General features: G+C 52.8%; 1 protein-coding gene across 4 annotated transcripts in view; it reads left to right on the forward strand.

The window, feature by feature from the left end:
• The window catches only part of ZBTB16 (zinc finger and BTB domain containing 16), a 192,317-nt gene that overhangs the window by 156,689 nt on the left and 10,897 nt on the right, over positions 1-24,731 (forward strand). For all 4 annotated transcript variants that reach the window (XM_011286360.4, XM_011286357.4, XM_011286356.3 and 1 more), the window contains one exon: positions 23,139-23,309. In XM_011286360.4, coding sequence (XP_011284662.1) covers positions 23,139-23,309 — 171 coding nt within the window. The remainder of the gene's footprint in view (positions 1-23,138; positions 23,310-24,731) is intronic.

Below are 24,731 nucleotides of genomic sequence, written 5' to 3' on the forward strand. Positions count from 1 at the left end.
GGAGGACATAGTGGATTCCCGGGGGACGGGTAAGACTTCCTAGAGAAGAAGACCTCATAAGGTGTTAAGGAAGTAGGAATCTGCCAGAGAGGCCGAACCGTGTGTGTTTGGACACAGTGGTGGTATGGCTTAAGCATCCTGTCCGAGATGGGGCAGAGGGTGTTGGAGGTTGGCAAGCAAGCCCGGACCACAGAGGTCTTGCTGGGCTGTCTTATGGAGCCTGGGTTTTATCCATCAATGACAGGGAGTCTTGGGAAGCCTTTACAAGGAATTTGGGTCACCAGGTCCGATCAGTTTATGGTGGGCCAGTGTGGTGGTTGTGTGGGGAGCAGATGTGAGGCAGATGAGCCACATCTAGGAGCCCCCTGTAGGATCCCGCTGAGGGACACTGGTGGCTTGGGTGAGGCGGTGCCTTTCTGGGATGAGAAGGAAGGGACACGCATAGGAAGTACGCAGGTAACAAAAAGTTAGCTGGATCGGGACATGTGGGGAAGGAAGATAAGAGGCCTTGGGATCACAGCCAACCATCTAGCGTGGGTGACAGAGTGGATGTTAGTGGGGACACCTGAGACAGAGCTCCAGGAAGGGGAGCTGGTTTGGGAGCAGAAGCGGTGGGTTTTAGGTTTGGACACGTTGAGGGTGTCTGTGGAACGTCAAGGAATGCGTGGAGTTACGGGGTTTGCATTCAGAAGGGAAGTCCGGGGGCGTCTGGGTGGCTTGGTTGGCTAAGCGCTCGACTTCGGCTCAGGTCATGATCTCAACGGTCCGTGGGTTCGAGCTCCGCGTCAGGCTCTGTGCTGACGGCTCAGAGCCTGGAGCCTGTTTCAGATTCTGTGTCTCCCTCTCTCTGTGACCTTCCCTCCTTCATGCTCTGTCTCTCTCTGTCTCAAAAATAAATAAACGTTAAAAAAAAAAAAAAAAAAGAAGGGAAGTCCGGGCTACAGGTGTGGTGATTAGCCTCGGAGTGGTTACTGACACCACGAGACTAGAGTTCACCTGGGACTGATGGGGTGGGCTGGAAGCACCGTGGGCAGAACACTGGGGGCGAAAGGCCCTGTTCTGCGGAGAAGGGCCTCAGCCCCGGCCACCTCCTCAGGCTCCACAGACAGGAGCACAGGGCCTTGGGTGTGGAAGGCTTTCCCTCTGGAGGGACCTGCAGACGTGCAGACGTGGCCTGGGGCCGGGATTCCCACAGACAGAGGCTGCTCTGTGGGCCGGGAGTCACTGTGCTGGCCCAGCTCCTGGCCCGGTGTGGGAGGCAAGAGGCTGGGGGGCCGAGTGGGCAATCTCAGAACCGTTGGGCATTACGGGGTCAGGGTCCACCCTCCTGCTTCTGAGGGGGTGGCAATCAGTCCTCCGTGCGGTTCTGGGTAAGTTCTTCGAGAAGGACCTGCACTGCTGCACAGACCTCCCCGGAAACCCGGTGCAGGTGCATCGTTTCTGCTGGCCCGTCGCCCCGCACTCCACCCCTTTGCTCGTGTACCTCTTTTCTGAGGCTTACTATGCTTGGTTTGGTCTCGTTTTCCAGAGGGAACGTCAGTGCCCTGATTGCTTCCAAAGGAAGCAGAGAGCATTTGGGTTTTACTTCCCCTAAAGCCCCTTTTCCCGCTTGCCCTCTCCCACACACACCCCCAGTGACAGTTCATTCGGGATGTGTGTCCCACTCTTCTCTACGCCCTCCTCCCCTGGCTTGGCACTTTGGGACCAGCTGCCAGAGTGATTGACATAAAGCCAATCTATAAATAAAGTCTTTTTCTTTTCTTATAAAGACTTTGTGGTGGAGTTTGCCTTCAAGGTCAAGGCCAGACCTTTCTAAATAAACACATATCAAAGGATCATTAGCAAAGCAGCACTGTTAAATTGAGATATTAACTTCTGTCAACTGCTTGTTTCTTTTTTGTTCTGTAACTCATGACTGCAGTAGGTTTTTATTATTTTGTCCTTAGGCAGTAGCATCTGGCTTCTGTAGAGACTGTAAAAATTAAAAAGCAACACAAATCATTGCGAGAGAAAAGCAGTAAATTCAATGATAAGAATTTAAAATTAAAATGTTTCAGCGCTTTTATATTCTGCAGAACATGAAATGAATGAGTTTGCTGCCTGTTGCCATAAACCTAACCCAGCTAATCGTCCGCTTGACTTTTTTTTTTTTACCCCTGTCTCCTTCGCTCATCACCATCAATTCTGTCTTGGCACCAGGCGAGGCGGAAAGTGAAAGCCATGTGCACGTGCGTGTGTGTGCGCGCATTGTGCACGTGTGAGTGTGTGCTGGTGAGTGTGGAGTGGGGTTCGGGCAGGATGGCACATGCTTGGAGACCCACCTTATTTGCTTGGAGAAGACCGCAACATGGGGGTCATCCGGTGAGAGCCAGGGTGGGGGAGGGACGGGGAGGGAGCAGCACATCCCCGTGGATCTGTATTCTCTTTTCTCTTGATTCTTCCTAGTTAAGCACCAGAAACCAAAACACAACAACCCAACGGCCACAAAACCCACGGGTCACACACATACACAGCAACTTGTAGCATCCAAGTGAAATGATAAAAAGCAATTTCCCGGGCGCAGGTGTAAGATGATGGATTAGTGTCTGAGCTGGTCCTGGCTCCTTCCCATCCCAGACGGACCCAGTCTTTGGGCAGAGCGCTGGGGATGAAGCAGCATCTTAAACCCGTTACTCGGGCCAGAAGAGTCAGGGCTTCGGTATTGGGGTCATCCGGGGCTGGTTGGAGCTAGCTGTGTGCTAGGCTGTGAGGGAGAAAAAGTACACGATCCTTCTCCCCTGCTCCTGGGGGGACTGAGAAAGTAGTCCTGGGTGAAGCAGCTATGGACAGCTGGAGGAGGCGGTCGTGTGTCACAGACAGCAGCACCGGGCAGCGCGTGGTTATTAGAGTGCCATGGGGCCCGTTCACGGACAGCTTTTAGGACGTGAGTTGCCTTGAGCTAATTTTTGAGTCCATCTGGCTTGGATCCTGGATGCCTTGGGCAGCCCGGGGAAGCGTTGTTGGGGGAGTTTATCTTCCTGTCCAAACGGGGCAGTGGGGGGCAGGGGAGTGCTGGAGGGGGTGCAGGTCCCTTCTCGTACAGCCTGTCCCGGTCTGACTGCTGGACCCACAGGCGTGAAGGCAGAGCTCTTTGTCCCAGACGAACTTCTCCAGCCTCAGGAGAGGTGAGAAAAGAGAGCCAGTCCTTGGCCTCCGTCAAAGGAAGTGAAGGAGAGTGAAGATTAGGGACGGAGGGGTCGAGTTAAGAGGGTATGACTAATACGGCCGGTCATTCACATAGGAGAGCACATTGTTCTCTGCGCCCAGATGGTCCTTGGAATAAATCAGCTCAGGCAGAAGCAGACTTCCAGTACAAGCAAGTTTGGGCAGCGGCTTGCCTGCTCTTCTGAAATGACATAACCCAGGTCCTGGCCCTGAATGGCAGCCATTCACATCTCTGCCATGGGTGCCGGAGTGGGAGCGTGCGTGCGCACACACTCGTGTCCGTGTGCATGTGTGAATTCGTCCTTTCAGAGCCTCTGACAGAAGAGCGTATGGCTTTCTGTTGTGAGAGGCAGATGCAGGGAGACTTCTAACTCGAAGCCTGAACCATTCTCACCTTCAGATTCCAGCCTTGAGAGTTTCATAAACTGAGCCTTAAGTTTGTCTCCTTCATTAGAGGGGACGCTCTTTGAGGCCAGGGACTACGTCTGTCTGAGGCGTCAGCGCATCCCAGGCCCCGTGTAGCACAGCGGCCAGTTCACTCGGCTGGTGCCGAGTCCTATAAGTGGGAGGAAAGAAAGCTCTAGCAGCATTCTTACCTTGCTCTGTTGCCTCGTCATAACCACCTGTTAATTAATCAAGCTAACAATTAATTAGTACATCAGTAAATCACTCCATAATCCTGCTCTTTGTCACATGGCTCCCATCTAGGGACGGGTGTGAGGCCTGAGATGGGATAGGGATACCCGCCACAGCAATCACTGAGAAAGTTCTAGAAGGTGCAGGACCTTGTCATACACATTGTCCAGGTAGACGTCTTCCCAGTTTGCATGGCTGAAGATTTGCAGGGGGTGCGTAGGACACAGAGTGTATGTGAGCACCACTGTGCCTTGGGACAGCTTTTTTAGCACCGATGCCCACACGAAACAGAAGGACCGATTCCCTCACCTTGCTTGTTCTGGAGTCTCCGTCCCAAGGCTGCACTGTTTCCTCCTCCTCCAGAGAATCCATTTAGGCTCCTTAGGAGTGAGGGGAGGCAATAAGCACACAGCAGCATCACTGAGTAAATAACAATAATCAAACAGATACTCCCTGGAGAGAGTTTCCTTTCTATGAAGATGTTAATTAATACGAGCGCCCTGGCCGCGCGTTCAGAGTCAGCTTTTCTGTGCCGACCGCGCACCACTGCTCACCCAGCCCCGACTGAATTGTAACTTTGGGGTCTTTGTCCTTTGGGGAGTGAGCCTCTTTGGGGGAATCCTGCTGGTTGAGAGTTACGTAAGTTGCTTTGTCTGAAATTTAGCTCCGATTAAATGGCAGCAGAGGTAAGTGCAGGTGCCTTATGCCTGGATGCGCGGAAGTAGAGACCTTGCAGGGACCACTCTGCCTTCCTCTAAGGCCATCCTGATTTCCACCACCCTCACTGCGTTTTAGAAGAGCCGCAGCCCACAGGCTGCCAGGGTCGTCGTTGGGAGATGTTGCGGTTTGCTGTGGGGAGATGGTGGTGGTTTTCTCCCATCCATTTCCCAAGTGCTTTATTCTCCCGGCCCCTCAGATGAAGAGGTGGCCTTTAGTATTCTCCTACTGTGTGCTGTTACTAGGAAACTACAGTCGTCTCCCAATAGGCCACTGTTTTAGAAAAAACACCTGCATCTGAGTGCCACAGGGAGGAGGAAGGGAGGGGAAGGCGGGTTGGGGTGGGTGGCCCGGGAAGTGTTCGGAGAACGGAGGGGCCAAGGACGGATAGGGGGTTGGTAAGGGCCCAGGAAAGTGGCTTTGACCATGAGACGTTCCCTGCATGGAGAGAACGCTCGTGAAACAAGCCAGGCCCGGGTGAGGGCTGGTGGGGAAACGTTCTTGACATAGACGTCTTTGGCAGGATAGGGTCTATTTTTCTTGCTTTCACCATTGATTCCGGAGGCTTAGAGAATTCCACAGTGCTTCCATCTGAGGTCAAAGGGGAACATTTTAAAGATTGCTCACTCCTTTCAGTGAGTTTGGCCAAAATCTTCGAAACCCACAGTGACTGACCTGAATGAGAAGAAAGTGCCATCAATGAAATACTGAGGAAAGACGCATAGACGGTTGAGTAAACACTGCTCATCTCTCTCATTTTTCGGGGTTCTTTGAACTCGAGAGGTGGGGAATCAGGAAGTACGAGTGAGCACGATGTCTGGACAAAAGGAGGGGCCTGATCCGGGCAGGGCCAAGGCACTTTTGCCCGGGAGCTAGTGAGTCCTGGGGCCACCTGTGCCATCCCATTTGTTCACAAGGACACCTGCACTCACCACTGACAAGTTATCCCTCCCTAGAGCCACAAGGACTGGGGTTTCGGGCCAGAGCCGAGAGTAACGGTGAACCCAAGTCTGAAATATTAATGGCTTGGGCTCAAGAAATCATAATCTACCAAGGACAGTGGGCCAAGCCCACAGAGGTATTCATAGGTGATGTTTGTTTTTTGAAGTTTATTTATTTACTTTGAGACAGAGAAGAGAAAGAGAGCAGGGAAGGGACTGAGAGAGAGAGAAGGAGAAAGAGTCCCAAGCAAGCTCCATGCTGTCGGTGAAGAACCCGATGTGGGGCTCAAACTCACGAACCATGAGATCATGACCTGAGTCGAAATCAAGAGTCGGACGCCTAACCAACAGAGCCACCCACGCGCCCCCATAGGTGACATTTTAATGTATTCATTTATTTGCTTATTTATCTATTCAGTAAATAGTTATCAAGCACCCATTATGTATCTAATAGTATATTATGTCCTGAGAACACAGTGATGAGCAAAACAGAATCCCTGTGCCCATGAAGCTCATGCCTTATACGCGGACATATGAGTAAGTACACAAGTCATAGACAGGATAAATACTGTTATGGTGGAGGTGTAAGATGTCATAAGGGCACACATGAAGGCCCCCAACCAGGGAGGTGTCATCAAAGTTCTTAAGTAAAGGAGATCAAGCAAATGGGGGAGAAAGGGAAGAATGCCAGGCTGGGGTCAGCGTGGGTTAATGTCCAGAGCTGGGAGAGAATCCGCCAAGTTCACGGAACTGAAAACAGGGTGGGGGAAAAGGGCAAAGACCAGAAACTGTAGAGGTGAGTGGGCGTGAAACGGGAGGGTCCCCGAAAACCACTTTAAGTAGCTCTGCCTTTTTCCTGAGGGCAGTAGGGAGCCATTAAAAGATCTTAGAGGAGTAACCTCAGATTATGTTTCAGAAAAACGATTGACACTACACGGTTGTGAATAGGTGGGAGGCAGGAGATTAGTTAGGACGCCATTGCCGTAATCTAGCCAAGAAAGTATGGTAGCTTCAGCCTGTGTCGTTGCATTGGGGTGGATAAGAAGTGGGAAAATCAAGACATTTAGAAGGCGGAGGAAATACGGTAATTGGTTTGTTGTGAGAGGTGAGGGAGAAAAAAAAAAACAAAGATGGTGGCCCCTTTTCTTGCTCCGGTGGTTGGGTGATGGTGGTTGAGCTCTTTACTGAAACGGAGAATGGAAGAGGACAGCAGAACATTTTTGTTGTCGCTGTCATTCAGATAATGAACAGTTTTAATATTGCAGCAGTGACATGTCCAGTGGGAAACTTTCTGGGAGGTATTTGGATATATAGTTATGTTGGGAACTCAGAAGACAGAGACTCTCTGGACATGTATATTTGGGAGTCATCGGCATGTAAAAGGATCTTTGAAGAGAGGTTATAAAGCCAGAGTGTACAGGAAGAGAAGAAAGCTTAAAACACAATCCGGAGGAATCCCCAGGTTCTGCCTCTCCAGAACAATTGAAACCCACATAGAGATTGAAAAGGGATCGCTGGAAGGAATAGGAAGGAGCCCAGGAGAGTGTGGCGTTAAGGAAGAGGTTTCAGAGAGGACAAAGTGGTCATCAATCTTAATGCTGCTGAGAAGTCCCCTGAGGGGAAGACGAGAAAACGTCTGTTGAATTTAGTGACACATGGGGGTCACTGGTTATGAGAAGCGAACGGTTTTGGTCTTGGTGGGACAGTGGAAACGGACATCATGATGGGTGGAGGGGTTAGTGAGCCTTGGGAAGTAGAGGCAGTCCATGTAGGCAGCCCTAGGAGTGGAGAAGGGAGGAGGTAACCAAGCCAAGGTTGGGTTTGACAGGGTGGGAACGATGCAGGGATAACGGGCAGGGGAGTTCAGGAATTGGCAAAGAGGCAGCTGGTACTTGAACCACGGGCATGGAAGGTTGGACTGAATGGCGACAGAAGTGAGGACAGGAAGGGCTGCCAGGGATGTACGGAGATCAAGTGGACGGGAGAACTTGGAGGGTGGGAAGGAGGTTTAAAATGAACGCTTTTGAGGAAAAGCTCTGGTTGGTGATGGAAGGCCTGGAATGTTCTTTGTAAGCTCCTCCAGCTGTGATTAGGTTCATGGTACCTAGGCTACAACACCACCGTCCACTTTCTCACGTATCTCTCTCTCCATGACCCTCACCCCGTCCCCTGGGTCAACGTTCTCAGCAGCGCCCATGTCTCGGTTCCACCTGGCACTGTGGTGGGCACCTGTCGTGTATTATCCTCAGTCCTCCTAGCATCCTTGAACTTGGGTATTAGCACTCTAATACAGATGAAGGAACCAAGACCCAGAGCTAGCAGGACATGCATATGACTGTATGGCTGGTCAATAAATGGCAGAGACAGGATTTGAACCCAGGTTTCACCTGACTCCAAAGTCCGGGCTTTTTGCAGAGCGCCTCTTAGACTGTAAGCATCTTGGTGGCAAGCAGTATCTCAGGATTACAGCCTCGGGATTTGACACCTGCATAGAATGGGAACTCAAAACAGGCCAGGTGCAGGCGCGAGTGAGAAAATGCCTGAGGGGTGTCCAAAGTGGCTTTCCATACTGTGTCCCGAGGGGAGTAAAAGTAACACCACCTGAAGAGAGAGGTGAGGACTTGCAGAAAGCCGGAGAACAGGATGGGAGGATTTGGTGACCCAGCAGTGCTAGTGTTCGAGAGAGGAGTCTCTTCGGGCCACTTTGTTTACGACCGGCGTGCTGGACACCTGGCCGTGGCATGAGCGTCAGCCGTAAAGTTTCCCGTGTGTCCTGGGGCCCTCCTCAGGCCCCAGTCATGCCAGGGAGTGGCCCAGAAACTCCGGAGGAGGAACTGAAAGGGGAGGTACCTAGGAAACAAAATTTACACGGAGGAAAGAAGAACCCCAAACCACTGACATTGAACTTTGCGTTTCCTTTTTAGAATCCGAGCTGGAGTGTCTCTCTAGACCTTTCTTCAGACGCCACCGGTGCGCGTACGGGCACGTGTGTGGTGTGGGGGAGGACTAGGTTGCCCACCCGTTGTCCGAGGAACACACACACCATCTAACAGGGCCTTGAGGCCCAGGCACGCGCCTGCTGGACGCTCCGCCTCCTCTCCCTGGGATAGATGTAGTGAGTCAGGAACACAGCCTACTTACAGGGAGGCTGGTTCCAGATTTGGGGGAAGTGGGAAAGTCTGGTGGACGGTGTTTTGTTTTTCCTTATGACCATAATCAAATTCCTCCCCCTCCCTCCCTGAATGGCCAAAAGGAGCATCTCCTCCCCCCTGGCTTTCAGAGCCACTGCGGCTGGCCGCCTGATGCCACGTAGGAGCCTCCTCCTCAGGCCTCCGTGGCTCCTTCTCGTTGTGTGTTCAGCCAGCCTATAAATTCACCTTGCTCGTTTCCTCCTTGGGTGGCAGGCCGCGAGGCCTAGTGGGCCAGTGTGGGGTCATCCCTGAGGACCGCATGCAAGTCTTGGGGCCTGAGGGCGGTGCCCTGTCACGTCAGACATGCTACTGCCACGGTCCATCCCCAACCTGTGCACGTGCGCCACCCGCTGTCTGTCTCGGAGGGCTGCGCACTGGAGGATGTGTGTGAGCAGTAGCTAGAGGAGAGCAGATGGAACCCCCTCCGACTGTAGGAGCTTTAAAGGATCACAGAGCCTATCCTCTTTATATCAGGGATGAGATTGAGGTCCAGAGAGACCAAATTCATTTGTTTAATCCCACATCCACCCATTCGTTCTTCCCTCTATCCAGTAAATACTCATGAAACACTTGTCAGGCCCAAGAGGTAACAGCAGTGTGTGAGAGAAAGGAGGCCCCTGCTCTCAGGTGGCTTTCATTCTGATGGGGAGAGGGAGACCGTAACCCTTGAACTTGAAGCCACTCGCCCAAGGCTGGTTGGTGTCAGAGCTGAGAAGTCTGGACCTCCGGCGGGGTCCTTTCCAAGGAACCACACGTGGCCACTCCCTGCTTCCCAGGAGCCATTCTGGCCTATTCTTCACTACAGATGGAGATGTGGAGGAGGTGAAGGAGGGGCGAAACTGAGTTTTTGTCTGGATACATCTGAGCAGCAGAGGGCTGTACTCCTGTACAAGAAACTTTTGACTGGTCGAGACCAAGGATTCTTTTATTTTGGCAAAATACGCATATAACACAGGCTTTGCCATTTTAAGTGTTTTTAAGCCTACGGTTCAGCGGCGTTAAGTACGTTCCCAGCGCTGTGCAACCTTCACCGCCATCCATCCACAGAGCTGTTTCATCCTCCCAAACTGAAGCTCTGTGCTATGGGGCCCCAGGGAAGTCTGGTGAAATCCATGCATCAAGTAAAATACCTGAGATTATAAATGGAAACTTCAAACACAGATATAAAAAATATTTTTAAAAAATCATTTGTAATACGTATGTGTGGTTCTTTGTTATCCTGTTAAGCTCAGGCACTGGTTGAACGTCCACTGTATTTTTGCAGGAGCGGTTTGCATGAATGTTTGGCTGCAAATGAAACACTTCTCACGTGGTGTGGGTACGCAAATATCTGCCCTGTCCACGACCAAGCCGCACGTACGGCTAATGCAACCGGGGTTGTCTTGCTTTTATTCCCCGTTGGAGGAGCTGCCGAATTTCAGGTAGAGGTTGGTGAAAATAGAGATACAATTTTTTTTTCTTCTCCAAGTTCACCAGCCTCCTGAATTCTGTCCCTGGACAGCTTGGGGGCTTTGTGGGCTCTAGGTTAGGGAGCCCTGCCAAGACAGAGTTTGTCTAGTCTTCTCTGCCTATAAGGGCAGCGCACCAGGCCAGGGGCATGCTGATGGGCTAGGACATGGTGACAGAAACCCTCCCTGTGCATGTGCCTTGGAGGGAGAGAAGGCAGGAGCGTCACAGGAACCCGGCCAACGGGGAAAAGGTGCCCCTGTTCTCCCAGAGCCGCCAGCCTGCTGTCTGAGGTGGGCGGGGCCGGTGCCCCCTGGAAGTGTGCCTTCTGGCAGCTTCCCCGCCCCCCCTTCCACCCCCTTGTCCAAAGGCTCAATGCAGAAGGGAGCCATATGGTCCTTTGTGGACACATTTTCCCTAGTACAGTATCGTCCTGGTGTGAATGCAGGGCCTGGCTCTCCAGTGTCAGCTGTCCCTCCCCTGTGGCCCCCTCCCCCTCCCCCCGCAGCCAGCCCCAAGAGTAGGAGGTTGTGGGGGACAAGCTCACCGAGTCGGGGAGCTCTGCAGAGTCGGGGTGAGTGAGGCGTCTTTCGGTAACACCCACACACACACTCACACAGAAAACTGTTGAAGTGAAGTCAAATGTCTCAAAGTCAGATCCCTTTTTAGTATGAATTTGCTGTGTCTCATTCTGAGCACTAATTCCAATTTAATTGCAAGTGGCCTGAAGCCTCTTCAATAGGAGTAACAAATGGTTTGATTTTGTAAACTTCATCAGACTGCATTTTAAATGCGACACAGTAGCCCAACTCGAATGCCAATGAAGCACTGGAGTAGCTCTCTGTTTACTAATTATCCGTTTTTACTCCAAGCCACGCTGGCTGGCTTGTCTGATTAAATCGGATTTGTGGGATAGAGAACAGCTAGCAGAGTTTTCTCTATAGTAAACGAGATTGAAACTATGGGCCGCCTGGCTGCACACTGTAAATTATATTTCCTTTTAAAGGGGACGTGTCTCTTTTATTTCTCTGTCGCCCCTCCTGCATATTAAACTTTACGGTACAGAAACGGACCCGGCTCATCCTCTGGAGCCAGCTCGCTTCTGTGACTTTCCACGTTGCTCTCCGAAGAACCGGAAAGGAAACGGGTAGCGACATTCCCTGCTTCTCCACCCGACTCCGTTTCCTTCTTTCAGTCCTTTCTTTTCTCCCTTTTATCCAGGGGGCGAGTTTTCATTATCCCATTATTCTAAAAGGTACCTGAGATGATGTGGATTCTTAGAATACATTTTTGAGTAGCCTAAACAAGGGTTCTAGCGAGAGAAAATTTACTGGGACCCAACCCAGAGGGTTTTTAGCGTTTTGGAAAGGCGTGAGTGTTGGGTAGTATCATGCTCGGGTGGGCAGGGGTGGGAGTGAATCGGTGGGGACGGAAGGGAGGTCAGTTTCTGACCAGTTGCCTCTGTTCATTTGGTTCACTCCGGAATGAAACCCTTTCCTCTGAGCAGAATGAAATGAAGATCACCTGGTTCCTCTCTGTGATGCAACAGAGAAAGCCATGGCACAGGTGAGAAAGGGCTAGATGTCAGTGGACCAGTGCCCATGGGTGAAGTGCAGGTTGAGGGAGCTGGTGGGTCCGCCCTTCACTCCCTGGGACCTGGGGTCTGGCCTGGAGTTGCTGGGTCCTTTTAATTGTTGATTCCTCTCTGTCTAGGAAAGCCACCTCCACCCTCCATCCTTCCTGGGAAATTCTCTCTGTGTCTCTGTCTCCATAAAACGAAGGCAGGGCAGCCTTGAATAAGGTGTAATCAGGCTGTGCTTAAACTCTGCCGTTGCTAAGACTTTAATTCCAAGAGCTTGACCTGTCCTGCCCTCACTCTTGGTATCTACCTTTGTGCGGGAGCTTTTTATATTTTAATTTGCTTCTGAATGTCCTGCAAAATTAACGGTGTACGCACTCTTCCCTTTTTGGCCATTGTGTGCGGTACAGTATGGGAAGCCTGGCGGTGCCTCTGATAGCCTGGTTACCGTGGGAATGAATGGCTACCACAGTCTCAGGCTCCCAGCCCTCCTTTTAATTGTTGACAGTAAAAAGCGTTTAAATGCTGCTTAATTTGTAATCATCTTCTGGGGGGGAAAGGAGAAGAACCATTAAAATGTCAGTAAAATGAATACGTCCTTCTCTCTCTCTCTTTCTCTTTTTTTTTTTTTTCGGTTGGGTTTTGTTTATTTATATGCGGTTGCTTTTTCTTTTCATTGCCTGATGTTTGTCAGATATTGAAATGGCCCTGAAACAATCAACATTTCACTTTATTTTGAATATCTGTCCCCCCTCCAACCCCTGCTCTCCTCCCCAACCCCTCCTGTCTCTCTGGGTCTTTGTCTGGCCTCTGACTGTCTCTCCTTGTCTGTCCCTCCCTGCCTTTCTCTCTGGACCTCCTCCTACATCCACCTCACTGTCTGTGAGATACATCGGGGTTTACAGGTCTTTAAATAAGACCCAAGCTGAGTTGCTTTTTCCCAGAGACCCCTCTTCTGGGCCCTGGCTCCTCCCCTGGGGGCCTCAAGATGACTTGGGGGATGCTCGGAACCAGAGAGATTGAGTCTCTATAGAAAATGTCTTGTCCACTTGATGAACAGAAGAGATAAACAAGACCTGGTAAAAACTTACTACACAAATAAGGACATCGGGTCTCATCTTCAGGCAGAACCGCCGTACCCCCTCCTGAAGCTCTGGACCCGACCCACTGCTCGGAATTGCAGTGCCTGGGGCCCCCGGGTGGCTCAGTCGGTTAAGCGTCCTACTCTTGATTTCCGCTCAGGTCGTGATCTCGGGGTCCATGAGTTTGAGGTCTGCATCGGGCTCCGCACTCTCAGTGCTTGGGATTCTCTCTCTTTCCCTCTCTCTCTGCCCCTAATCGCCCCTCACCTGTCTCTCTCTGAAAGTAAATAAATAAACTTAAAAAGAAACTGCAGTACCTGCCATGTGGGGGCACAGGGCCCTAGGGAGATGAGACCACTGGCTTCAGAGAGTCTGGTTCTTGCTCACCCTCTCCGAGGGTCACTCTTTGGCTTTTTTATCACAGCGGTGTGGGGGGCCTGGGAGAGAAAGCTTTGCTCCCCTCTCTCTCATCTCACCGGCCAAACCATCACCTAGTACAGAGGCTTGGAGGTATCTTCAGACCCAGCAACTCCAGAATTGCCCTTCTGATCGTATGGCCAGTTCTGGAAGGAACTAAGCAGGTAATTGCTGGTCACTTGAGAGAAAGGACCTAGCACGTTCTTTCAAGTCTTGCTTTCCTCATCTTCCTAAAATCCCCTAAAATCCCCTCTCTCACAGGGCTTGAGAAGGACTTAGGGGTGATAGACCTGGGTTGGCCCCTAGTGATCCACGTGGGTCTTTTCTTTGCCTCACCTGGTGACTGTCCCTCTGTGAGCCTAAGACGGTGGTTTCCAGTGAAGCCTCGAGAATCTCTTTAACTAAAAGAAGGCTTTCTAACCAGACTCTGAGGGAGAAATGCCTTCACCACATCTCAGTGGAAGAAGGATCTTTCAGTCTTCCAGCATGCTCTCCCATAGGCCTAGAATAATTGACTGTTGCAGTAGGAGGGAAAGTTTTCAAGGGTCATTTATTATCACCTTCATTTTTCTAGTGAGGAAATGGAGACCCAGAGATGTCTAGTAACCTCCCCAGGAGTGCACAGTGACTTAGTCACTGAGCCAGGATTGGAGGACAGGCCTTCTGGCCGAAGACCTCAGTGCTTTCCATTCTTCACCCTCTTCAGTTGGTGAAAAGTCCTAGGAGAGGGTAGGGCAGGAGGACAGTGGCAGGATAATTAGCCTGGCCTGTCCTTTCCCACATCACACGCTTCAGGGGCTCTTCCCACAAGCCACCAGGACCAGCGGAGTTAGAGACTGGTGATCCTAGCTTCTTACAGTCCAGCTCATGCCGTCTACGGAGAGCTGAGGGCACAGAGCGGAATGCATGCCAGATGGATTGCAGGAGGAACCCACTGGAGCTTTCTGTGTGCTACCCACCTACCCCAGGGGTGCCAAGTCCGGAGCCTTTGGGAACCCCGAGGGTAGACCACTGCCTGTCTATCCTGTAGAAGGGCACTGTAGAGGAATCGAGGAAGGCAGCTCTCTGTATCTCGGGAGGAGAGGCTGCACCCGGGTCCCTCAAGGCAGCACTCTGTTCACCTGCTCGGTCCGTCTCCCCTGTCCGTCTCCTCTCAGACTGGCCCCGTCTCAGAGGCAGCTCTCCTCTCCCAGATGGGCAGGACCTGGGAGAAGCTTCTGATCCCCGGGGCTGGGCGACTGCAGGCTGCCCCTTCCCTCTCAGGGCTGTTGAAGTTGGTCCAATTTTTCAATCGTGGGCCAATTAGTTTCACAAATGGGGGCCCCCGTGGTGCCAGGGCACATTTGTTCCGGGCCTGCGCACTGGCCGGGCCCCATTGTCCTGCCTCCCGCCCCCGTGTGGGCCCATTGTCCTCGCCCCCAGCAGGGGCTGCTTACCGCTGATTTATACGGGCAGGCGTCCTGCGGGCTCCAGGCTGCACCGCCACAGCTGGCGGAGGTGCTTAAGGCCGCGGACCCTGCGACCTTTGCCCCAGTCCTGCTGTCATTTTGAAAGTTACAGACCGGAGGGCTGCATACCTCTCCGGATTTACTTCCCACCCCAAGCCCACCCCCTATTCTCTCTCTCTGTCTCTCTGTCTCTCTCTCTCTCTCTCTCTCTCTTCCTTTCCTTCTTCCTCTTCTTCTTGCTCTTGTGGTGGAAATTTGGATTCACTCTGGAATGTCTGAAAGGGTTCAGGTACATGACTAGGAAGTGGCTGCAGGTATAGGTGGGAAGAGGAGAGAGGTGCCTGGTGTGGAGGTCGCTGCTGCTTCCCCTGGTGTGGCTTTTAATCCTGGGTTCTGTTCCCTACTTCCGCATCAGATGCTGGGGTGGGGGGAATGAAGGAGGGGGTTCCCATCAGTTTGACGTAGTGCAGTTGAGTTTGCCCTTGGCGCCTTTCCTGCTAGGGGCCATACACCCTGGGAAGCCTAGCCCGCCATGAGGGCGAGCCAGTGGGGAGGTGGTCATGTAACCGGGCAGCACAGCCCAGCCCAGCCCAGCACAGACCGGATCTCATTGTAACCTGTTGACTCTGTTGCAAACCAAACTCCCACTTTTCCTCCTCCGTTTTGCTTCCTTTCCTTCCTCTTCCACCCCTTTTTCTCGTCCCCCTCCTCCAGTTTCTCCTCCTCTCCGGCTCGTTTGTTGGAGTGATTGACAAAATTAGTAAATCCATTCATGTTACTTTTATTGTGCAGGTCTCAATAAATCCCCTGTGTCCGGGGTGCACCTTAATGAGCTAGTGAGCTGACAAATTTGTTTACTGTAGCTGGAGGTGCCGAGTAATGAAATGCACTTGTGTCTGCAGCTCACTGCTAAACAAATACACGGCTTTCTGGGAGCCAGCATTGCTAGCTGCTGCCTCAGGACGCGGCCACATTCCCCCAGAGACCGCAAGGGTGTGCGCGCGCACGTGTGCAGGGGTGTGTGCTTTGAGAAATGTAATCGCTCACCCGTCCCTGGCTCAGTTTTAAAACAAATTTGAATCAGCTGTTCTGGCTCCTCCCCTTTCTGGTTATTCATTGAGAACTCTCTGTTCCTTGGACTGATGCTATGAAGCCATAACTGTCCCCCTTTCCCTTGTGGAAATGGAAGGTTATAGAGACAGCTTTCCAGGATTCAGGAAAGGGAAAAGGGGTGGGGAGGGCTGGATAAAGAGACTGGAATTGACCAGAAGACTAGATGCTAAGGTTTTTAGCTCTTGGCTTGGTTTGAGAAGATGTCACTGAACAGATGATCAAAGGTGTCCCAGCGGCAGGTGACTCTATATGTCGGAGACAAGCACCCGTGCACAGACTTGCGGCTCATCTGGTTTGAGGTGGGCCTTCCAAGATGTTTTCTTAGCCTCCTCTACCTGTTGTGGCGGGGAGACCAACAGCAGTGAAGGAAACAGTGGGGCTGGTCTCCCACACTCGGAAGCTGTCTTTCTTGGAGTCATTGGTCTGACACTGTCTCGGGCTGGGCAGACCGCGCCCTCACTGTGCTCACAGCTAGCCTCCTGAAGAAGCCTGGGAATTCCGGAGCTCCACGCACATGATCCTGCAACACGTGCCTGAGAGAAGAGATAGCAAGGGAGCTCTTGACCCTTTCTCCAGTAGATCCCTTGAAAAGGAGCCAAACCCTAAATGATGGTACAGGCGGAGCCAAAAGGGAGGCGCTCCTGCCGATGTCATGGCTGGACATTTATTTCCTTTCCGTGTGCTCTGTGTCCCTGGCCCCTCCACACCTGGAGCCTTCTCCATCCTCTTGAGATGCAGACAGAGTCTCCCCGCCTTCGGTGTGAGTCAGCCTGGGACCGCTCGTCTCCGTCTTTTTCTTGCGCACAGTGGATGATGCAGTTCTGCTTTACCAACGAAGGGGGTGGGGGGAGGAGGGAGAAAGCTGAGGAGCAGGGAGAGGCGGCAGTCTCATCAATAGCTTTGATGTGTGGCTACTGGGGCTGCCCGTGACTGGCAATGGCATCCGGGAGGTCAGAGGAAGTATAGAAAGACATGTCTGATGGATTTGGGGGTCAGACGGGGGGGTCGGGGAGGGGCGGGGGGGGAGGGTAGGAGACGGTTTCAGTTTAAACCAAGGTTTTCACAGCCCCCGAAAGTTGACACTTTCTTCCTCTGGGGACAAAAAAAAAAACCTGTTGGCGGTTGCAGGGGAAGCATCTCTTCCTTGGCTTGCTTAGGTGGGGTTGGACATGACAAGCCCATCCGTGGTGCGTGTGCACGCACATACGCACACAGAGTGCACACAGTCCAGCACATGCACACGTGGCAGTCATAGCTAGCTTACCAAAAAAAGCCAGAGTATATTTAGATCCCTTTGCTCTTTTGATTAAGAAACTGCTTATGCTGGAGATAATAAGAGCCTTGTTCCAAGAAGGTGTCGCACCTGAACATCTCCTCCAGCTGTGTACCCCTCTGATCCTGTTCCTTCCTTTCTATTAAAGAGCTAATTGGTATGTAAATGGCACAGGTGTAAACATGAGGGTTTTTGTGGCTCATAATTTCAGACCCAGTCATCACCTGGGTGAAATAAATATCCTGGGTCTATGTCACCCCTCCTGCCTCCTGTTCCACCCTGGCCTTGGCTTTCTCCCATTTTTTGGCTATAATTAAACTGGTTTTAAATTGAGAGTCTGTGAGTCGTACGTGCCCTGCAGCCGAAACGGGCTGTGCTACCCTTGGGGGTGGAGGATGGCTGAGGTGTGGGTCACCGTCTCCAGAGACAGAAGTGAGGCAAAAGGAAGCCCAGATGTTTGCACAGGCTCTGCCCACATTACCCGGAACCATGCTTTTCATTCAGGAGGTTATTTCGTTCCATACCCTCCTCTTATCTCCAGTTATAAGCCGTTTCAGGCAGACATCCTTGGAACACAGCCCAAGACTGAGCTCCAGTCAGTCTTCAGAAGAGCAGAGGAGGTACTGTCCTTTGACCTGATAAATTATTTCCTTGGACCAAGGCTAATTTATGTATCCGATTTACATCGAAATTTACAGATTGATAGGAAACAATACATTTTGTAGAATTTACATACTCAGAAAGATTTGTCGTTTGCCTCATCACAGCCCTGGGACGTGGGTGTTGGAAAAGGCAGGTGAGTTAGGAATGCCGTTTCCTAGAGGGAGAAATGAGGCCAAGGGCAGCGGCTGCTTGGCCCAGGGTCACAAAGCCAGGAAGGCGGTGCCTCTGGGCCAGAACGGAGGTCTCTTTCACTGCACTGGTGGTCTCAGTCTTTGCTTCTGAGCCACAGAGTTCAGACACAGAGTGAGAACTGGGGAGTCCTGTCCGGCCCACCAGACAGACACGAGAGGCCCCAACAAGATCAGATGGCTGTGGGTCACTCAGTATCACTAATTGCCAAGGAGAGTCTCCCTGGAAGTGCTCAGGAATGGCTTCATTTGGTCTGAGCTTTCTTCAGCTCTCGGGTCTGGCTGTCTGCACCGGGACTGCCCCTACCCCCCGCCCCCTCTGCCCTTTGCGATTTGTCTCCCAGCTCCTTACTTATTCTTTTAAGCGCCATGCAGTTACTGAGTGCCTGCTCTGTGCTGGGCCCGGCGCTCTGTGTCGGGGAACACAGAGATGAAGCGAACAGCTCCTGCTTTAGAGGGTTTACAATCTCTTAGGCAGAACTGAGTGTCAAAAGTAAATGCATCAGAGGCTTTTATGTGCTGTAGTCATGAAGGCTTAGAGGAAGAAGATGTTCTTGGCCCTGAGTCCTAAATGGTGTAACTCATCCAGGATGCCTTCTCTAGAGTGCACTCCTGGAAGCAGCCGCCCTGAGTCGACGGAACAATGTAGGCTCGTATGTTGTGTGGGGCTGCGGTGATCCCTAAGCAGCTCACTTGCTGCAGGAGGATACCCAGGCTAAGGGCGGGACGTGGAGGCTGGAATCCAGCCTCTTTGCTCGTGAGAGCTGTGTACCCAGGTGACCGTCTGTGCCTGCCCAGAGGAAGGGGCGTGACTTTCTAAGTCAGACAGGGGCGTCGTCCGGGCCGGTAGTGGCTCTGGCTACCACTTTATCGTTCTGCAACTCTCACGGGTATCTCATTCGTCACCATCTCAGCAACTACAGGCGGTGTGGCAAAGGATGAGCACAGCCCGGTCCAGAGAAGTTCAGTGACATGCTCAGGATCACAGAGCAAGTGAGTGGCAGACCAAGACCTCTGTGCTGCCTTTGTCTTCCTTCAGTATGATTACTGAAGATTTTCTGCCAACAGTGGAGCCTCCTCCCGTCTCCCCAGTGTGGTCTCGGGCACGAAGTCTCTCTATAGCGTCAGAAAGAGCACCGAGTATGTCTGGAGCTCAGGCGTTGAAAGGAGCCGAGTGTTTTAACACTGCCCGGCCCTCTTGCCCGGCTGCACACCTCACTGCAGCTAATGAATTTGCTAATACAATTTTCTAGATAATTTTATTTCCATAGTCCCACGTTTTAATGTGTTTCCAAAAGCTAGCATTTATTTGCTTAATCTCCCAGTGTAATAGAATCTGCCTTGACTCATCATACATGCGAACAATCAGCTAGGCAGAAACTACAGCAAATTGTTTAATAACTCAAATCTAGTCTCTAGATTTTTAGCTTGCATGCACCACTGGCTTCTCTTGTGTCTCCTCCACTTCTCCCCCCGCCACCTTTTCCTTTTTGCTTTTTAAACATTTTTCCATCTCCTCAGCTGTTGGTCTCCAAACAGAAGGAAGGGGAGAGTGGATATGGGGCCTCTGAGGCCCCTTCTCTTCATCTCTGCACCGAGGCCGGTGTGTCAGTGGCCAAGGGAGACCCCTGAGGCTCGTGAGATGTCCCAGGAAGGGGAGTGGGACCTTTGCAGGGACATTGCAGCCTTTCCTTCCCGCATGGGGATTATGTAACTTGAAACCTGGCACAGAGCTGACCATCCGGGACTGTAGGTGTACCATGCTTCCCACCTCCAGCCCGGGGCCTCAGTTCTCCCCCCCTCCTCCGGTCCTCACAGCCCGTACCTGAGTCTCGTCCCCACCCACCTCCAGTGCTGTCAAAAAAGCCATCCGCTCTCTGCCTGCTTCCGGTCACTTGCTGCTGCTCTTGGTCCCCATGCGACCCTGGGGGCGTTGTCCTCGCATGCAGGTTGGGTCACGCCGGCACCCCTGTCCTTTCCTGGCATCGCATAGCCTGTAGCATGAAGTGTGATCTGTCCCACCTGGCGATGTGGCCCCGGTGGTCTGATCCTCCACTAACGTCCCCTGCTTGTGTCCATCCTCAGGGTCTGTCCTGTGTCTGCCTGCTCCGAGATTTTCTTGAGGTGTTTCCTTGCTTATCCCAGCCCCTGGACCTCTCCTCCGGCTCCTTGGCTGCTTAATGCTCTTGATTTCTCAAAGCCAAAGTTTTCATGGGGTCACCCTGTCTTGTCCCCTGGTGGGTCATTGACCTGCCTGGGAACTAGTCTGGGTCCCTATGTGTGTGCTTGAACTCAGCATCCCCCTGGTCACTTAGCACAGTGCCTACACTTAGTGACATTCATGGAGTGTGCCGGCCGGACACGAAGAGGGTCCAGGCCATCCTGAGAAGTATGGATGGCCTAGTGGGGGCAGCTTTGAGAAACCTGCAGAAGACCAAGAGGGCAGAGAGCTGCGGTATCTCCAGTCAGTCCTGCTGGGTGTACCAGCCCTTGGAACTCCTCTGGGCTTGGCTTTTTAGGCTTGGGGTATCCTACTGGGACTGTCACAGTCCCTCTGACCCAGGCACCTTCCACAGCCAGGGATTTCAGGGGATGCTGAAGGAGCACTGTGGCCCGCTGAAGGGCTTAGCTGGCCCAGGAGGCCTGCCCCAGCTGACCAGTTTAAGGCAGCTGTTTGACATCTGGCTTAATCGGGGCCGGTGCTCAGGGCCCTCGGGATGAATCAGCCAGGGCAGCTGTCTCACTGCACACATTGCAGATGGACTGCCCCATGGGCGTGTTCACCTGCTGGACGGACACCGGCCGCTCACTGTCCCACAGACCACCCCCTCAGGCAGGTGGAGCCGAGCACCCCGGCACCTCCTGGGGTTCTCGCTGGCCCTCGGAGGTTGGGAGTCTTCAGAGGGCTGTACCTTGTGACTCTGCTTGCGGTCAACCTCCCACTGGCCACGGCGGTCTCACTGTTGCCAGAGTGGGTCCTGCAGGCCCGGGGGCCCCCGGACCAAGCTGGGTTAGTGCTGGTGTGCTGGCGTCATCACTGTGCCCCTTCCAGGAGAGGCCTGGACAGATTGCACACCCAGAAGAAGATAGGGGCCTGGCCCTGTGCTTTCTAAAGTCAGACAGACCTTGGGCATTTTCAAATCCCAGCTCTGCCTCTTCGGACTGTGTGACCTTAGGCAGGTTATTTAACCGCTCTGTTTTTCCATTCGTAAAAAAGAGGGAGGAGGATGCCTGCCTAGCGGGGTTGGTTGCAAGTTTTCAATGAGATGGCGGCACAGGTAAGCAGCGGCACAACACCTGTATTCTTCCTTTCCCTCGTGCGCGCTGAGGCCGGGAGCGAAACCGCGCTCCCGCTTTGTGCCCGGCCTTCCCTGGACCTGGATGCAGGCAGCGACTGCTGGCAGGATGGAGCATGGCTCCAGCTGCCCAGGCCTCTGAGCATCTGCGGGGTGGCTGTGAAGGGAGGGGGAGGGTCTGGCCTTCCCACTAGTTCATCTTAAACCCAGCCACGAATGGGACTGAGGCAGCGAGAGCGGACCACCGCTTTGCTGTCTCCGTTGGGCGACCCGGGAGGCAGCAAGGTCCTCATGCTGTCCTTCTCTTCACCCCACTACCTATGTGAAGCTCCTTGATTCCACACAGAATAGGCAGAACTCCGCCCTTCCTTCCCCTCTGGGCTGGGTTGACAGATGCTAGGCCTGTCTGCCCTTCCCACTTACTTGCATCTTTCACACAGGGCAGGGCGATGCAGGGCTGAGCACGGGTTATATCACCCAGATGCCACCAAGAGGGGAGAGATGAGCTTCCCAGGGGAGCTGACACGCTGAGGGAAACAGGATCCAAAACGGCGGGCAGTGAGCCACCAGTTAGGACTCAGATGGTGGGTGTAGATGCTTCCTCATGGGCTGCTGTACCCAGAATGGCTGTGGTTCCGGAACAGGTTGATCAGAAAGCGGGCTGATAATAGAAAATGGCAGCCTGTTTGTGTAGGGTACCATAATTCACCTGTGCTTCTGATGAGTGCAGGGAATGACCAGACAGAGTGAAATGGAAATCTCATGGCGCTCATTAGCTTAAAGCCCTTTGACAATTGCCCATTGGTCTTGGGACGCAGCCTAAACATCTTCACGTGGTTTTCGAGACCCCACATGACCTGGCCCTGCCTGCTGGTTTGGCCTTCCCCTCCACTGTCTCCCCGTCTCTCCAGCTGTGTTGTTCTTCTCTCTGATCCTCCGATCAACTACGTTTCTTTCCAGAGTGTTCAGGGATGCTGTCTCCCGGGTGCGGGGTGACATCTACAATGGCAGCAGAGACTTTGTCCAGTTTTCCATGGTTCTATCCCCAGTGCCCAAAAGAGAGTGCCCCTTATAGAAGGTACTAGAATACTATTTGTTGAATGAATGGACTCTTAAGTGAAAGGAAGAGAGAGCTGGTTAAAAGAATAGGGTCTGTTGGGGTGCCTGGGTGGCTCAGTCAGTTAAGCTCAGCTTCAGCTCAGGTCGTGATCTCGCGGTTCGTGGGTTCCAGCCCCACATTGGGCTCTGTGCTGACAGCTCAGAGCCTGGAGCCTGCTTCGGATTCTGTGTCTACCTATTTCTCTGACCCTCCCCTGCTCACACTCTGTTTCTATCTCTCTCTCAAAAATAAATAAACATTAAAAAAAATTAAAAGAAAAGAATAGAGTCTGTGGCTAGCCTCCGGAGAGGATTCAGACCCAGGCAGCCGGCGTTCGAACGGCGTGTCTGCAGCTTCCGAACTCTGGGGGAGCTTTGGACAAGTTGCTCAGTCTGTCTGTGTGCCTCATTTGCCTTATCTGAAAGGTGAGGTGGTAGAGATGGGATTTTAAAGCAGTTATGTTCGAGCAATGGCTTGGGTGCATACCGTCTTCGTTACCGTGATTCCTCACAGAGGCCACCCTGACTTCCCAGTACCCTGCCTTTGACACAGCACTACACGCGGCCGCTGACGCACATCTATTGTTGCGAAGCATCCGATCCTCTCTCTCTCCTCTCTCTTTAGGTTCCGTGAGGGTGAGCGGTAAGTTGATGTTGTCCACCATTGCAGTGGCACACTGGGTGCTCCATCGACGCTGGGTGTGCCTTTGGGTTTGCCCCTGAACTTGGGGGATTGGAGGCACTGGTCCTGGCCCTGGCTCTTGCTCTCTCGTCTGGACCTGGACGAGTAAAGAATGGCCTTGCGCTCCGCCCCCCTGAGGCTCTCCCCGCTCCTCTTTCTCACAGGCACGGACATGGCTGTCTTCTGTCTGCTGTGCGGGAAGCGTTTCCAGGCTCAGAGCGCGCTCCAGCAGCACATGGAGGTCCACGCGGGCGTGCGCAGCTACACCTGCAGCGAGTGCAACCGCACCTTCCCCAGCCACACCGCCCTCAAACGTCACCTGCGCTCGCACACAGGTAGGCCCGTGCAGGTGGCGGGTGGATGGTCGGGCTCCCCGGGAACCCGTGTCTGGATTTACCTCCAAAAACGTGGAGTGGAGATGTGAGGTCGAGTCGGCCCTCCGCCCTTCTTGGTTCGAGGTGGGCGTGCGGGGGCTTCCGCGGTGCAGGTACGTGTTCGTGGTTCTCCCCATCCCACCCTGGGGGTCTGTGGGTCCCAGTCTCTGTGTGTTCCACACAGCAGGTGCTCGTTAGAGATGCAGGCTCTTGGGTCCCACCTTCGGAAACTTTGACTTAGCGGATGTGGGTGGGATCCGAGACTCCGTGTCCTTGATACATATTCTCAAAAGACTCTGAGGCAGGTGGACCCAAAACCTATTTCGGGAAAAAAAACTACCTGTTTGGTCTCAACCATCTGCCACAGCCTCCACCCCACGACCATTCGCTCCTGAAGTCCCCCTCGGGCTCCTAAGGGAATGTTGCAGAAGTGGTCCTGCTGGCTCTACAACAACATTTTAAAATAAGGAATTTTCTATCCTTAGCCCTTAACCTTGCTTAGGGGAGATGATGAGGTTTATGAACAATGAGCCAGAGGACGGGAGAGGAAGGTGGTTGTGAGTCAGGGGGCTGGGCCCTGTGCCCCACCCTCTAGATGGACCCTGAGGGCCGAGGGGCAGATCGATCCCCTAGCAAGGTAATGGGTGACTTAAATTCATTCCTTTCTCTGTGACAAAATTGGGTCTTTACTGACTGTACCTGGAGAAAGGAGTGTCCCTCTCTGAGTCTGCATGTGTCTCTGCTTGTGCGTGCTCTGTCCTGGGTTTGGAGTGGGAGTGGGGGACAGGGTGGACCCGGGAGACAGAGAGGCACACTCCATATCGGGGTGTATAACGGGGTGTTTGCTCATGTCTGTTGGAGGGGGCAGAAAAAGTTGTGTGCCTCAAGACAGGAAGTGGTAGGACCCTCTCTCTCCTCATTCTTGGGTCTTGTCACAGCTCTGGGATTAAGTACACAGGCCAGGCCTCTCGTGGGTGGCGGGCTTTGTGGAATGAGGAAGGGGCTTTACTTATCCTGGACCGAGCAGGCCTGTCCTGCCAGTGGTGTGCATCTTCATCAAGGAGCCCCCCCCCCCCCCCGCAACCCTGCTCATGCTTTTTGATGCCATTCACTTCAGGGGAGCATATTGCCTTCACATCACTTGATTTGCTTAGAACTATTCAGGCTCGCTGGCATAGGACAAGGAGAGGTCCCATAAGGTAGGTTCCCAACAAGAAGGGCTCAGGAGAAGGGAATATCAATGAGGACTTTCTCTAGTGACTGTATAAGCATCCCCTGTGGTATAGGCACCAGCCTGTCCACACCTCCCCCACTGGGTCCCCAAGTTCAACCTTAATGAACAAAGTGGCCAGTTACCTTTCAACCACTTTGAAGCATGCTGCC

The sequence above is a fragment of the Felis catus genome, chromosome D1 (genome assembly GCF_018350175.1).
Source record: "Felis catus isolate Fca126 chromosome D1, F.catus_Fca126_mat1.0, whole genome shotgun sequence".
Classification (NCBI taxonomy): domain Eukaryota; kingdom Metazoa; phylum Chordata; class Mammalia; order Carnivora; family Felidae; genus Felis; species Felis catus.